The following is a 15769-nucleotide window of genomic DNA, read 5'->3' on the forward strand; positions in this document are numbered from 1 at the left end:
AGAGCTCAGAGGAACTGTAGAGTCAGATGATCATTATCTGTGGGTTTAACACAAAGCTAAAGCTTTTATGTACACGTTGTCATGTTTTCTACTTGCTAATGTAAAAATGTTGGTTATAGCAGTTTTAAATGCTTGACAACTGACGGTCTGACCTGAATTTGGCTCTTTAACTGGGGAAGCTTGAGCAGAAGAACATATTCATGCTTATAGCAGTAAGTGCATTACCTTCCTGGAGGGCATCAGTAACTTTACACAGACCAAAATGCCATGGTCTATACTTATTGAATTTGGGGCTGCTTCAGTTTCCTCCTTTGTTTGTACGTCACCCAGAAAGAGCGAAATGGCTCCTGGCATTTCACCCAGTCCTGCTTTATGAGAACAGCTCTTGACATTCTCACACTGCAATATTACTTGACGGGAGGAAGGAAAAAAAAAATCATACTTTAATGCGAAAAGGAACGTTTATTTTTTACCTTTTCATAGACATATCTCAGACGACAGTGAAGCAAGCACTCATATCCTGTTTTCCATAAAAATGTCCACAGAGACAAAACGTATAACACCATGGTAAAGTTCAAATGGAGACATTAAATTAAGCACTATATATTTGTATCCGATACAATGAAACATACAGTTCAATTTATTGCCAAGGAAACACAGAATTAAAGAATAGATTGTTATTTGCTCTCCATATTTTAAGTGTGCTGGATATTGAAACAAAGCAACATTGAGAAATACAACCAATCATTGTATTTACACTGAGGAGATCCATTTTGTCACTTACATATAGAACAAAACATGATGTAGAATTGAAAATATGCTTCAGGCGGTTATGCTGTAATGGTTTTGACCTATGAGTATCAGTGGCTGTAGATCATTTAGGCCTTTTTGTCCATTTTAAATAATTCAGTTCAGCCAATAAGATTCAGCCAGTGACTGAAGACTAAAGATGACTAAGTGACATGATGAAAGAGTGAGGGAACCTTACTGATATAACCATTATGCAGTAAGTCCAATGACATCCCCATGTGTATTGCTGTGTTATCTTAATAAAAAAAAAGAAAGAGTAACTGAACTTTTATTTTTTCAAACAATCAGCTGCATCTGGATTTAATGAAATAAGACCTCAGTGTGAAAATTACATACAAAATTGAATATTTTTATGAGATAAAATGGGAAGACACTTTTTATGAGAAGCTAATTCATGGAGTATTGGCACACCAGAACAAATATCTCTCAGTAAATAGCTTGTTTCAGAGAAAAGTGACAAAAATTACACCCAATTCTGCATTTTACAGCCTAGCTCAAATAATAACCTGTGGCTACAACTGTAGCACAACTCACATATTGTGTAACGCATAAAATCATAATGGCAGGACTTGTCTGGCTGCCAAATCAAGAAAATTAACACAATAAGTCAAACAAAACACAACACTGCCAATATGAATGCATGTTAATTGCACCAAAATGAATGAGACTTTGAAGCTACAAAACCATGAATAAAGTATGAACAATGTGCAAAAACAAGGTCTACATTTAAAGGAATCCTTTGCTTTTAATATTAGCATAATGCTATTTCCTCTCTATGTCACTTTTTAAAAATAATTCAGCATTTATTAAGAGTAAAATTTTATGCAAAGACAAGTGAACAGACAGCAATGGCTACTTTGGTTCCTTTTTAATGAACGAGGGAAAGATAAGGGGGGATGACTATGAATTTACAAAATATACACCTGCTCTTTCAGCAACTGTGATCGATTAAAGTAGGGGTTGCCTGTGTGTATGCACTCATGTTTTTGTGTGTGTGTGTGTGTATGCAGTGTGTGTATGCAATGTGTAAGGGATTTTCAAAGTGCCATATCTGATAAAATGGTGTTAAACAAATGAAACAAAAAAACTGATTTGTGGCTTGTTTCCTAGTTGCCGTGGTACAAATATGCCCATCGTAGCCCAAAGTGCCTTAGAGAAGGAATTTCTGGTCCAACAAGGTCCATTTGTCCTGGTTTCCTCTGAACTGACTCCAGCTTATTGCCCTCCATCTAGAATAGGTTTTCACTAAGTCTTTTTGAGTCAAGTACAACATGAACCAGCATCATATTTGCTTTTATAAATCATAATAACCAATTGGAAATCACTTATGAGAAGACCTCAGGAATTTCTCCTTTTTGTCTTAATTAAAGCTGCACTAGGCAACTTTGCACTAATAGTAGCAAGTGTGAATTATTTTGATTGAGAAAGTTATGCTATTAGCTTACTCAAATGCTCATTTTTACCAAAAAATAGCTGGTCTATAGTGGTATGTACCAAAGAAAACCAAATGGGAAATGAAGAAATAATCAAGCAATTGTGAATTCAGCTTTTTGGACAAAGTGCTTGTTAGCTTCTGGTTAGGAGGCAGTTTATATTTCACTCACTGTTTTGTAACTGCATCTGTGTGTGTAAATGTTCACATTAGCAGAATTTAATCACTATAATCTTAGTGAATTTAAGAGGATGGAACACTTTTCTGTTCTCTATGCAAGCATGAGTATTATCACAAATTTTGCCCAGTGCAGCTTTAAGATAATGAGGCCAGTTTATGCTGATTTATTCATGTCTGTCTGTAGCTTTCAGGTTACGGGTTCCAGTCCCTCTAGATGGTCTGGGATGGGTAGACCAGTGAGAACCGTCAAACACTTATTCCACACGTTAAACACAGGACACACGGGCTGGATAAAGGAGACGTGAAATGTGTGCAGGTGCTGGGAGCCCACAGCATCGTAGAAGGTCAGGTATCCGGCGTCGTAGTCCAACAGGATCCCAACGCGTCGCAGGTGGGGTGAGGGCTCAATAGCCAGCTCCTTGCTGTTGTGGCGAACTACCCAAGAGTTGTTGCAGCGGCAAAGCACCCAGGAGGCCGAGTTCTTGCCAATCCACTCATGCTTGGGGGCTGATTTGTAGGCTATACCCACAGCGTACCTGAGGTGGATTGGAAGTTTCTGTTATCCACAAGTAAAAACCTCAAACTTTGAACTTTAAGCAGATTCCCGAAATTATGATACTCACCATGTGCTACCTCCAATCAGAGCCTCCCAATAGTGACGCCCACTGTCAATATAGACATTTCCCACCACGCCATAGCTGCTCTGGCTGGAGAACCGATCCTGGCTATGGCCTTTCTTGGATGTGGTTTCATCCCGCTCCACTGTTAGGTTATCATGAGACACTTTCAGCTTCTTGTGAGCTGATTTTGGGTCCAGCTTGAATGGCTGGCCTGAGAGAGGAGAGGGAAGAAAATGAAAAATTGATTTTGAAGTGGCAGTACAAAGAGACTCATACTCTGCAACATTCCTTACAGAACAGCTAATTTATTTTCAGTTAATTAAATTTGATATGTCCCGACAGAAGTCTTTCAAGCTCAGCAAGTGGAGCAAGTGACATAAGAAACCCAATAAGCTACCTCTGCGTGAATGTTTACTCATGAATTTTCCTGTAAAGGTCAATTCTATGTGGAGTGCTCAGTTTCAGTCATCAGTCGCTTACTGTTGGTCTTCAAAGTTCCTGGTTCACTGCTCCTGCTTCCCGCTTGGTTAATGGCCTTGACAACAAAGATATACTTGGTGCCGCTCTGCAGGCCGTGCACCGTGTAGTGGTTCTGCTTGATGTTGGGAACAATCATCCAGCTCTCCAATGAGTTACAGAGACCTGGGAGGAGAGGGAGAGGAGGGTGAGATAAGGAGAAAGAAGCACAGCAGAGAGAGAAGGGAGATACAGTGTGAAGTCAAATAATTCAAGGAGATGACATTCAAATTTTAGTTGTTTAAGGGTCCTAAAAAGGATGCATTTTAGCAGTTTATAAAGCAGATACTGTGCTGTTTTCAAGGGAGAAGAAAAATTTAATTTTGACATCAGACACTTTCACCAAGCAAGAGAAAAACTATTTACTTAAAAGTCTCAGAGAGAGGAGTGATGTACAGCTGTGTGAAAGGATAGTGTACTAAATGGCTGGTTGTGTGCAAGCCTGTGGCAGTGGGAACAGGTGAGAGGGTGTGAAAAGGCACATGAGGAAAGCATTCACACCTAGTTGGCTTCATAGCTGCACCGTGCTCTCTCTGCTGTGTGTGCGTGTGTCTTTGGTGTGTGTTTTATTCAGTGGCACTTAAGCACTGCTGCACCACCTCCTAAGTTGGGTATGTGTGGGTACATTTTCCTCCTATGTCATGTCTTTGTTCGCCTGAGGAATTTACGCAGGAAGTTACTGCTATAGTGCTGCTCTTGTTGGCCACCCAGAAGTGAAAACCAGTAAAACAATATTCTACAATGAGCATCTTAAATTCTCAGCAAAATATTATAATGTCACATAACGATATTGTGTTAACACCATATAACCTTCTCCTGAAGTCCTGCCTTTTGACCAAAAAATATGCATGTGAATAAACTGAAATACCTGATTCAACATTTTAATGTTAAAGTTACTAAGGTAAATACAAAACAGAACTAAAAGCACTTTTTTGCATCAGATAAACATCAAACTGCGCAGCTAAAACAAGAGTGCTATATCAAGTAAAAGTTAACTAGTGAGTTAGCTAACATTAGCTAAAGCTAAAACTAAATATACCTATTGATTTTTCCTTAGCTGTTATCTGTATTTGAAAACATATAATCAATTGATGAACTGACATCTTGGTAATTAGTTTAGTTTGTTATTACACATAAGCTAAATCCACTCATTATGGAGGAAAGAAAAAACAGATAAACTCCTGCTAAAGGTAGCTAGCTTTACAGAGCAGCAGTAGGCTATCAACATTTAACTCTGGTGGAATTGATGCCATTATAGTTTCCATTCAGAGATCTTTAAATAATATTTTTAAATGTATTCAAACTTAATTTATTATATAAATGAATATCAAGAGTAGACACCTAGCAAAACGGAGATACATTTAATTTATCTTATTTGAACTGTAAATAATTTTCAACAAGTTAGATTCAACAAGATAAGCTAAAACAATGAATTTTGTTGATAGATGCAGCTTTTATTTTCAACTTAACTGCAATTACCACTCTCTGCCTGTCTGTCAAGGACACATTCAAATACATTAAATATCTAGCCTATTTTTGGTCCACCCAACCCCAACAATGACCAAATTTAGGATTGACACAAATCCCATTGAGGACATTATGATTAGAACAATGTTAATTGTTAAAACGTAGCCTTCGAAGTGCTACTATTCCTGTCAGTACACTCTCAGACTTAAAGTAAATACATTTGTTAAAATTAAACACATTGCAACTTTATTTGATCAAGCTTGTAGTTCCAGACATATCAGACTGAAATGGCAGATAAGAATGTGAGTCACTATCATCTTGACACACATTTCCCCCAGGAAATCCAATCCAGAAGGCTGCACAGAACAATTACGCACAGGAGTTAAGTATGTTATTTTTGTGCTGTTATTACATTAACATTATGGGACTGTTTCCCTTCTTGCAGTGATTCGTCTGAATTGGGCCTGGGGGAATTTTCTGGCATGTGATTTGGACGTCAACAGCAACACCTCTGACATTATTGGATGTGAAAACAGGAGGAGAGAAAAATCACACCATCCTTAGTGCACAGAGGGAGGCAGGGATGTGAAAACAAGAGGGGGACATAAAGAGGGAAATAAACTGTCAAATTAGTTTAATGGGCCAAGCTGTCAATTCTAAACATGCTTTAAACTGTAAAGTAATAGAGGCAAAGACAAAGGTGTAACCATGGGAAGTAGGAAATAGAAGAGGGAAAGGAATCCCTTCCCAGATTGAGTTGAAAAAGGAGGAAGAACATGAAGTAGAAAAGGAAGGAGAAAAGAAAGAAAAGGAAGGCAGGAGACTTTTGTTGTGAGGTAGATCTATTTGAATCTATAAAAAAGAATAATTGAAAGACAGAGAACATGCAGTTTGATTGAAAGGAAGCAGGGGAGCTTGTCTTTAGATGCCCTGACCCCATTTTCTTCCTTGTAGTTTTTGCTCACTTGAGTGCGCTCATGATTTTCTGGGTCTTGTGTGTATGCGATTTAAGTGTGTGTGGATGTCAGCCTGTACAGTATGTCTGTTGCTGTTAAACAAGACATTGTGTCACTAAGTGTGTGTCTGGGATGCTGATTCATCCTCAGCTGTCATTTCTCCTGATAGAACATCTCCCTCCTTCAGTGCCACTTAAACCTAAACGTGTTGCTTGTGTAGACACTGAAATATCTCTGTACATCCACTGAAGTCTCATCTGCTGAGTGCTCTGCACACAGTGTGGATTTTTTGCTGAACTATTGTTAAATCTTACTCACATCTTTCATTCTTCACAAGCTACAGTCATTTAATGTGCGACAACATCTGATAGTGATAGTAGCATAAAGGCTAGAGGGTTCTCTTCAGGAGATTCCACTTCCACTTCACCACCATATAAGCTTTTAGAAAAGCACTTCAACTCCCTGCTGCCTTAGGCGAGCCAGAGGCCACCAGTGAAGCAGCGTGATTGTATAGAGCAGCTCTGAGGTCTGTAAATAGTCTGTAAAGATTAAACAAAATGTGCATCTGCACAACAAATGCAATGGAAATGTTTACATGCGGGATGTGAGACAAAAGCCCAAGTCCACAACAGTGGTTATAAGCTCCCCCTAAATTCACAAATATTATACTGTATGTGTATAGTGTTATATTAACAGATCTGACCACTTGATGTACTAATTAGATGACTGTGAATTCAATGTGTCATGCTGTGGGCTGCAACTTGAGTCCAATTCTTTTAGCCTATGTTTACATTTTGACAAATAGGCACAGTTCAAAGTATGCTGAATAGCTACTAGGAGTTCCTCCTTGCAGTACACCCTTGGATGACTGATTACTTTGATACTAAAGAAAACTCAAAAAGGTGATGATTCTCTGGTACGTTCTGGATTCTTAAGGAGCGTTTCTTTTTTTTCTTCTACGACTTTTAAGGAGGTTTATTCATGTTTATTCACAATGGACGTCAGAGATAATGCTGTCCTCTAAAAGTTAAAGTCCACTGAATGTAAAAATATCAGTATCATGTCTTTGTGTTCAGATTTGACATATTCAGTCAACTCTACTACACCCTCCACCATAGGGAGGTGCACTTCATTGTCTGGAAAACCCCTGGCTTATAAAATACGCACTGTTTGTAAGTATACTGTAATTGTAAATTACCCCCAGGATGATAAAACCCATGAGTCCCATGAGTAGATTGGACTTGTGATGGACTATGTTCTGTAGTTTGTATTTACTGTCAGTCCAATATACTGTACTTACTGGCAATGTTGGACTGTCCAGTGAAGATGGCATACTGGAGCTCATAGGACACCACTGTGAATTCATCATCAGATGTCCAGTGGACTGTGATAGTGTCGTAGGAAGCAGTGCACAACTCTTCCCTTATGGACGGAGCACTTGGAGCTGTGTGTAAGAAAAAAAAGAAACATCATCCAACAACATCTTAGGCTCCAATGTTTTCTTCTGTTTGAGTATTATTGCAAATTACATTAGTAATATTCTTAACTGATAACACTCTCAAAGGTTGTCAGTTTTTATAAAAAACAGTTGCCCAAAGTAATATTGTATGCATTCATTGGGTTGAATTTATGTGTAAAGGCTTCATTACACAGAGGAGTGAAGATGTTCTTTCCACTAGAGTGGTAGGTTGAGCATTTAAAGTAATGCAGTAGAGAACTTCTAAAATAATCAGATAAAAAGCAGCTCAGATTAAAACATTGAATATCCTTTAGTAGTAACAAATGTGACTTGTTACATAACCAGAGATCCTGAATTGGCTCTCTTACACGCATGTACTGATTCATGGGTAAACTTTATTATGTTATACCTGCTTTTGTTCTTTGGAAAAGTAAATTAAATAAAACCCCTTTGTAATCAAGCCATGAAGCCTCTAGTAGAAATATGGACTGAGGTAAAGAAACAAAGATACAAAGGCACAGCTTGAATTGATTTTAAGGCCACTTCCTCTCTCTTTCTGTGTCACTCTCTCCTTCTCCTAAGCCTTCTGTCATGAGTGGATGCACATAGTGGAGTGATTCAGACTGATTCACTTAGTGAAAAGGCCCTCAAGCGAAGCCCTCATGCATCGCGGAGAATAAATTTGAGCCAGCCATTTTCACAGACCTTCAAATCCACTACACATGATGCCTTGTTTTTTGTCCCCAGTGTACTCATAATTCATAGGGTGACATTTTGATGGGTCCTCACAAATGGGACATCAGAAATTAATGTTGAAAACTAATTTTGGAGTTAAAACGCAAGGGGGCCTGTTCCTTAAAATGCAGTGCCTGAAGACAGAGACTTCAAAAGAAGTAAAAAAAATTTCAAAATCACAATTTGAAAGTGGAGTAAAACTGTAATTACAGGAGATTTTAGGGGTTGTATGGTCAGCGAGGAAGTGAATTAAAGGGCTAGATTCTAGATCCACCAAAAAGAGACATTTGATTTGCAATTGCAACCTTGAAGAAAGTAAACATCAAGTGATTATGGTGCACATGAATTGAAATTCCTGTTGATTTTAATTATATACTTGTCCTAAAGATTTAAAAAATGAGCCTGGGACACTTCAATGAATGTATAGCTTTTAGTTGAATCAATAAAGTCCTTCAGAATGCAAAGACCTTGATGAAAACACAAATGTTTACCAGTGAGGTAATCCAGAGTCTCCAGCAGCTTCTTCTCTCTGGTGAAGTCCAGGGCGAAGGTGTCGAAGGTGTCCGTTAGGTGTATCTCAGGGATCAGCACTTGGGTTGATGCGGTTGCCATGGACACCCTAGATAATTACCAATCAAAATTGAGCAGGTTTTTCATCCTCCATTTCTGCACTACCAGCGATTTTGATTAAAAGAACAACTAATAAAAATGGATTTGCCAGTTCAAAGGGACAAACAATTCCATGTGTGGGTTGTATTGTACTTTTTGAGGGATGAATCATTTCAAATAGGCTGCAAATGTACTTTAAAAGTACAAGTATGAGTTATGTGCATATCAGCAGCATAAGGCTTTGTTATTATCTCTAAAGAACTGAGGAGCATAAATGAGTGTTTAGAAGTTTCACTTCAAGATGTAGAAACATCAGCATTTTCATCAGATGAGATTAGCTGAAGGGGTACCACAGATATAAATTATTAACAAACTTGCTCAACAACTGCTAAATTAAAAAATATTGAGTTTCAAATCTGAATAGAATCAGCCCCCTAATTAGAGAAGCTCTAAAGATTAGATTCTGATTGAAACACTTGTTTTGTTTGAAGGACTAAAGGATAATGGTTCTCTTTTATATCACTCTTTGTTTCTCCTGAGGATGCACATATTGGACATCGGGTTTTGTTCTCAATTGCCATATCAATTAGTCAGACAGCTTAAGCAGGGAGTAGAATAAGACTGGGCTGAATAAAAGTTCCCTTTCTACTTTTTTTCATCTTTGCTGTTGGGGAAGTCAAGGACATAAAGTTATCACATTGTTTCCCAACATCTATGTGTGCAGTCTTTAACCTCTCCCTTGACTTAGACATTATATGGCCAAGCATGTGTGGTCAGTGTGTGGGCTGTCTGACCTCTCGTTGATGCTCTTGGCGGTCTGCAGGAAGCGAGCATGATCGGTTTCTTTGAGCGTCTGATCGGCCTGTGTGATGAGGGCCGAGGACCTCTCGATGCACTGCTTGCAGTTGGAGATCTGTTGGGCGAGCTTCCGAAGCCTTTGTGTCTGAGAAAAACAGCAAATGCAGAGGTCTGAGAACAGTATTGTTAGGATGGATAAACTAATCAAATCAAGAGCATGTTAAATGTCCTCATCCAGGTTAAGGTGTTGCAGATCATTAGAGATAAGAACATAATCAGAGCTGACGACAGGAAATGACCCAAAAACACAGTTTTGTGTGTACAAGGAGATAGATGTTAACTTTTCGAAGTCACTCATACACGAAAAGGTCAAATCCAAAGTTGATTGATGTAGGCAGTCATCAATTTGTTCATGTTTTCTTAATTGGTATGAACATCACAGAAGATAAATTTTAACAAAGGGCATGAACACATCCATCATGCTCAGCTAAAGTTACAGGGACTCAAAGCTGATTTGTTTTGGCCTCCTTACTTGTTTTTTGTTCTATGAGGTTTTGTTTGAAAGTAAATGAACTGGAAACTTCAAGGTTAACTTTTTCTCCATGTTGTAGACCAAATAAAACAGTATTGGGTGTGTATGGAAGGGATTTTACGACTAAGCCTCAAAAGAAAGTGATTTCTAAATAACAGGAGAGAGCTACCAAGAAACATACAAAGATGTTCGGACTACATGAGTTAAGCTTTGCGCATATCCCTACTAACACTGGATTTGTTCCAGGCCAGTGTTAATGTTTTTTATTGCACACAAATCTGGGATTTCATTTCCCCTTGTTTGCCCCTCAGTTTCATTCCCTCTCCCTATGAGCAGAGATTTTAAGAGACAGATTGAGGTCAGTAGCTGGATTGAGGTCAAAGGACATTTCATCAGCAGTTTGGCTTATAAAGAACCCAAAACAGTGTAATCTCAGCCTAAATATACTGACATATGCAAAATCATCATCATGTTAAAAAATAAAGACATAAGGTAGACTAAGAGGAGAAACTTTTTAGCGGTACTGATCATGAATTAGCACTCCACTAAAAGGCAATTTGTGGAAATGTGTTGGCCTAAAGATAAATATCTGCGCATGCATCTCTGTATCTTCTCTGATGCAATCCTAAAAGCTAAAAGCCTACATTACATGGTAAGAAAAAATCCCTCATGTGTTCAAAGTCTCATTAGACACAGCTTTAAAAAAAATCATCTGGGTTTAGTAAACAAGTAAATACGCCCTCCCATATGCTCTGGGATCTACTTTTGGCCAGTCGGACTGTTTTCACCGTCTGTTTAGAATGTGTTGAAGGGTTTGTGTTTCAGGCAGCTGAACAGTTTGCCGTCTGTTCATGATGTAAGGATCAGGTGAAGTGGCTGTGATCTAGTATTGCATTTGACACAAAATGAGGTCTGGTGGTAGCTTAAAGTGTTTTCATTGTGTTTAAATAGTGATGAATATAGGTGATGGCGTTAGCAGTCGATCAACTGTAGCAACCCAGCCCTTTGGATTGTGAATGCCTGTCAACCAGATATTAATTATTACCACATTTGCAAATTTCATTTCATATACTGAAGGAATAGTGTAGTTAACCCACTTTTATTTTTATGCATATAACTGTGGAATATTAGATCTGCAGGCCATATTTGCCCCTTGATGATCATTATACCCGCTGGAATGGCTCACTGATGGAAGAAAACATCATTCTCAATGATTAAGAATTGTTGTGAATCAGTAGCTACAAAAGCATTAGTAAATTGGCAAATTAGGAATCAATAAGAATAAAAAAAGTACATTATGCTGTTTGCAGTGGAATAACAAAATGACAAGTGGCTCCATGGATAGCTTTAAAATGAGCAACAAATTAGAGGTTATTCACTGTTTGCCACGCTATAAATCAGCTAAGAAAAGTGAGCGGATATGAAGTGAAAGATGGATATAAAAAAGAATAAATCCTATCTGCTATCACACTCCATGGCCCTCTGAGTGTTCACCTCACCTTCCCCTCCTTGATCTTGCTGCCAATGATCTGCCTCCTCTGCTGAATAATGTCAATCAGGAGATCGCACTCCTCCATGAGCTTGCCCTCCTGGCGGGACGCGTTCACCTGTGAACCAATTCAAACACAGTATTAGATAAACAAAGAGAGTGATGGAGGTGGGGGCGGGCTGTTGATATAGAGGGATACATTGTGAGTGACTCCACATCATGTCGACCAAGGGACAGGATGTCATTTTCATCCATCAGCCGGTGCTGTTGTGTGGAAGCAAACACTTCAGGGAGATGAGGCCTATTCGGCCATTTTGCCTTCTTCTGGCATGAGAGCTGAGTGACAAGTAAAATAAGCAGGAAGCCATGTGGTTATTAGAGGTAGACATGACACTCCAGACCAAAGGACTGTGTCCATAATCAGTCCCTATTTACTATGTAGTGTACAATATTTTCCTCTGCCATTATATTCTCCAGATTCTGAGAGTGTCGTCTGTGCAGAATATTACATAGAGAATGGCGAATGAGTTAACAAGGGAGTGATTTCAGATACAGCCGAGGAGTAGCCCTCGTTCCCTGAATGACAGACATTTTAAAGTTGGACAAGATGGGAATCAGACATTTGATATTGTTTTACATTTTTAAGGTTATATATCACACATTAGCAGATAGAAACAATCTTATGAGCAGACAGATACCAGATTATGTGTACAGTAAGTAAGTAACTTCATTTGAGTGACAGTAGGACACTAGGAATGTCAGTGACCCTGGCATCATGTTGTCAAACTTGCCAAGGGAAGGCAAACATGCCAGTTTTTTTTTTTAGTTTTTTTTATCAGGGCCTCATAAGGTTTCCTATAGAGGCAGAATAAGCCATGTTACACCAACACTACATGGAATAAAATGACAAGTTGTCGTGTCCAATGGTCATTTTCTTTTCTGTCACCTCTGTCAAATCGGGCCGGATGTCATGTAACCGGATCCCTGCTTGAGATGCTCTAGACGTCAAAGTTAAAACCAGGCGAGATTTGGTTTGAAAAGCTTGGATTTAGACATCCAGTTATACATATAAAACATATAACTGTTGCTTCGTCAGTGTTTCAATGACTATGTTTCAAGTTGAAGCAGGTTCAGACACTGACATGCATTTTGACATCTGAATCTACATGTCTTAATGTCATTTGACTTGCAAATGAAAACCGATTCTTCATAGTGTTTATAGAAAAAAGAAAGAACATTGAAGCAAGGTCCGTGTCATTTTATGTGGGTACCTGCCGTCAGCATCATTAGTATGTGTTATATTGTAGAGTTGAACTCTTGAGAGCATATTGTCCATATTGTGGAGTTCCAGACTCCAAGAACATAAAGGCAAGTGTCGTCCTGGCTTTATATAAAAGTATATTTATGTGGCTGTGGGTTCAAGGATCTGCTTGGCTCAAAACCCACTGATGGCAATTAAACTGAAGAAAAATGATTTAATTTAGTTGGAAGGTGTTTGGGAAACTGCAGTTGATGCTGTTGATTACATTAAGGTTGTTCTGCCATTAGGGTCTTTAAAAGAAAAATGGCATCCAGCTACATTCTCTGAGGAATGTGATTCACTTTGCTTTTGGAACTGTTGCAGTCTCAGCAAGCTGTAAAAGTTGTCCAATTCTAAGACTGTAGGTTTAACATTATGTGTAATTTCTCATTGTGGTGATTTCCTCACGGTCCTTTCAGCACCTTGTAAAGTGTTTTGTTGCTGCAGCAAAGCGATAGCATGGGGAGCAATGAAAGGGAAGTCTGTGAGTCTGTGTTGCCAAGCCAACAAGAGATTGCAGAGTTATTCATACACACATACACTCCCTCTAACACACACACACCCACACATGCTGACAGGTGTTTTAGTAATGACATCATGGGGAGTCATTTGCCTTTCCTCCACAGAGCCAAACAAAGCTGGACAGGACTTCCTCAATATCCTCAATGTCCCTTCCTAAAAAGCATTTATGTGATTTCTGGGATCACGTTGCCAAAAGAAACAATTTGCCACCTGGATTACATCTCGGAGCTTATGTGAGACACACTGAGCTGAACACCTTAGCTGTGCTGTATAGGGTAGCTGCAGCAATGCTGGCATATCTGTCTTTTCAACACTGCTAATTGGTTTCTTTGACATCGCTGTAACAGCTGTGGGGAAGCTTAAGGTCTAAAACTGTTTACTCAGTGAAAAGCATGTATACTGTATGTTATCTCTTTGTGGCATTCTGTATACCAATTAGTATAGTTATGCACATCTAAAACAGTGGGCTTTTTGGGTAGAGGCCTCTTTGAATCTCCCCCAAAAAAGAGACACACAAGTTTATCTGCTCTTTAGGTCTCCTGCAGATTTTGCTTACTTTGCTGTTTAATGTGCCAGTGGGTCAGGAATGGTTTCCAACTACTGATAAACAACAATTAAACTTAAATGGATCTGTTATGAAGGTTTGGGTTTTATGAGAGATTTATGTTAAATTTCCACTGAAGCTCTGATTCACTTTCTCTAACATATCACGACTCTTCATCTCAAGAATTCATTGTGAATAAAGATGACATGCTCATCTGTCTGGAACAGCCACCCACAATCCTGCACATGTTATCATATGTACACACACTGTGGTCAATCACTCTCCAAAGTCCAAAGCATTGCAGTAAGAAAAATACATTGAAAATTAGGGAAGGAAGACTTTTATAATAGTAACAGTAGTGTGTATGTAGTAAATGGCCGACATGATAAAATTGTAATAGACTAGACAGTTTACTGGCCACACTATCGCACACACACACACACACAAACACAGAGAGAGAGAGAGAGGTCCAGAGGATGTGGAGCATCTAATGACTGTGGGCAGAGCCCTATGGAGCATGTGATCAGTATGACAGACTGAACTCTTACTCACATTAAGTGAGTCACTTAACCACATACGCACACACACACACACACACACACACACACACACAGACAAAAACGAATCAAACCCAGAGGATGTCGAAACTTTTAGAAGCCACATCAACCAAACATTCTGCAGGGGAGGTGTATTTAAACTTTACAGGCCGAATATATTCACTGACCCTCCAACACTACATTTGTGCAGCATGATGCCAAAGACATCAGAGGTATTTATTCTGCTGTGGCTTTTGCTAATAAGACTGAAATTAGATTTTCCAGGCAAAAGCTGTTAGCCTAGTACTTTGTTTTTTCGAGTGGTTTGGAATCCAAAGTTGTCGTTTTTTTTTAATTTAATGACACTTGGATTTAGACAAAAATATTTGAGTTCCCTATTCTTGAAGTCCAAATATTGTGTAGCATATGACATATTGTGGTGCAGGATCGTTAAATTACACAGAGAGTGATTCATTGGAACTGGGGGTGACAGATCAGTGAAGGAAGGTTGCCATGCATAATATTTTAAATTTGTTAAAAAAAACAAAACCTAATAACTTATTGAACTTCCCTCTGCAGAAATACGTTTAAGTTTTATCATCTAAGTATGCATGTACACGTACATGCAGTTTCTATACAACATCTAGATGTCAGGGAATCTCAGCAGAACATCTCCACAGAAGCTTTGGAATAGATGAATCTGATGTGAAATATTCAGAAAGCTGCCTTCACAGTGCTTTTCCTGTGTGACCCTCTTTTTTTTTTTTAACCCTGTCAAACTCATCCCTCTCATGTGCAGCTTCATTTAGTGAGTTTCTATGAGTTTTTATGCATTTATTTCTGGCTCATGATCTCCAGTTAATTTTAATTTTATTTCAATGTGTATTTCCATCTTCCTCTTGTGCAATATGACAATAAGACAACGTGCAATCAAGCTATTTTAGGGCTTTACAGTGTGTTGTGAAACACTGCTATATGTGTAGTTGTCACCCTAACATACTGGGGGGAAAAAATAGGTCAAGCATTTTTTTTGCCCTCCATATGTGCATCATTTATTCATTTCTGATTTTTAAAGTGGAGTGTTTGCTTTTTTTGGTCTTCGTGATGATCGAAAGGATCAAACAGGGGCATTTTTAAAATTCCTGCATCAGCAAAATTTGCCCTCCCGCTTAGCTCACCGACAATATCTTGCGTGATGGTGACATAAAAACATACTCACAAAATACGCACTCAGCACTTCAAAAAAAAATCTTAAATCTCCTTA

General features: G+C 38.7%; 1 protein-coding gene across 1 annotated transcript in view; it reads right to left on the minus strand.

Moving 5' to 3' along the window:
* Nucleotides 1-475: 475 nt before the first annotated feature.
* LOC111222775 (E3 ubiquitin-protein ligase Midline-1-like) overlaps nt 476-15769 on the minus strand; it is a 39814-nt gene continuing 24520 nt past the window's right edge. Inside the window, exons 4-10 of the mRNA XM_022746618.1 lie at nt 11614-11721; nt 9579-9727; nt 8667-8794; nt 7282-7425; nt 3523-3684; nt 3046-3253; nt 476-2958 (exon numbers count right to left, since the gene is read on the minus strand). Coding sequence (XP_022602339.1) covers nt 2610-2958; nt 3046-3253; nt 3523-3684; nt 7282-7425; nt 8667-8794; nt 9579-9727; nt 11614-11721 — 1248 coding nt within the window. The 3' untranslated portion in view covers nt 476-2609. The remainder of the gene's footprint in view (nt 2959-3045; nt 3254-3522; nt 3685-7281; nt 7426-8666; nt 8795-9578; nt 9728-11613; nt 11722-15769) is intronic.

Source organism: Seriola dumerili, unplaced genomic scaffold, assembly GCF_002260705.1.
Source record: "Seriola dumerili isolate Sdu_G_001 unplaced genomic scaffold, Sdu_1.0 BDQW01000105.1, whole genome shotgun sequence".
NCBI lineage: Eukaryota > Metazoa > Chordata > Actinopteri > Carangiformes > Carangidae > Seriola > Seriola dumerili.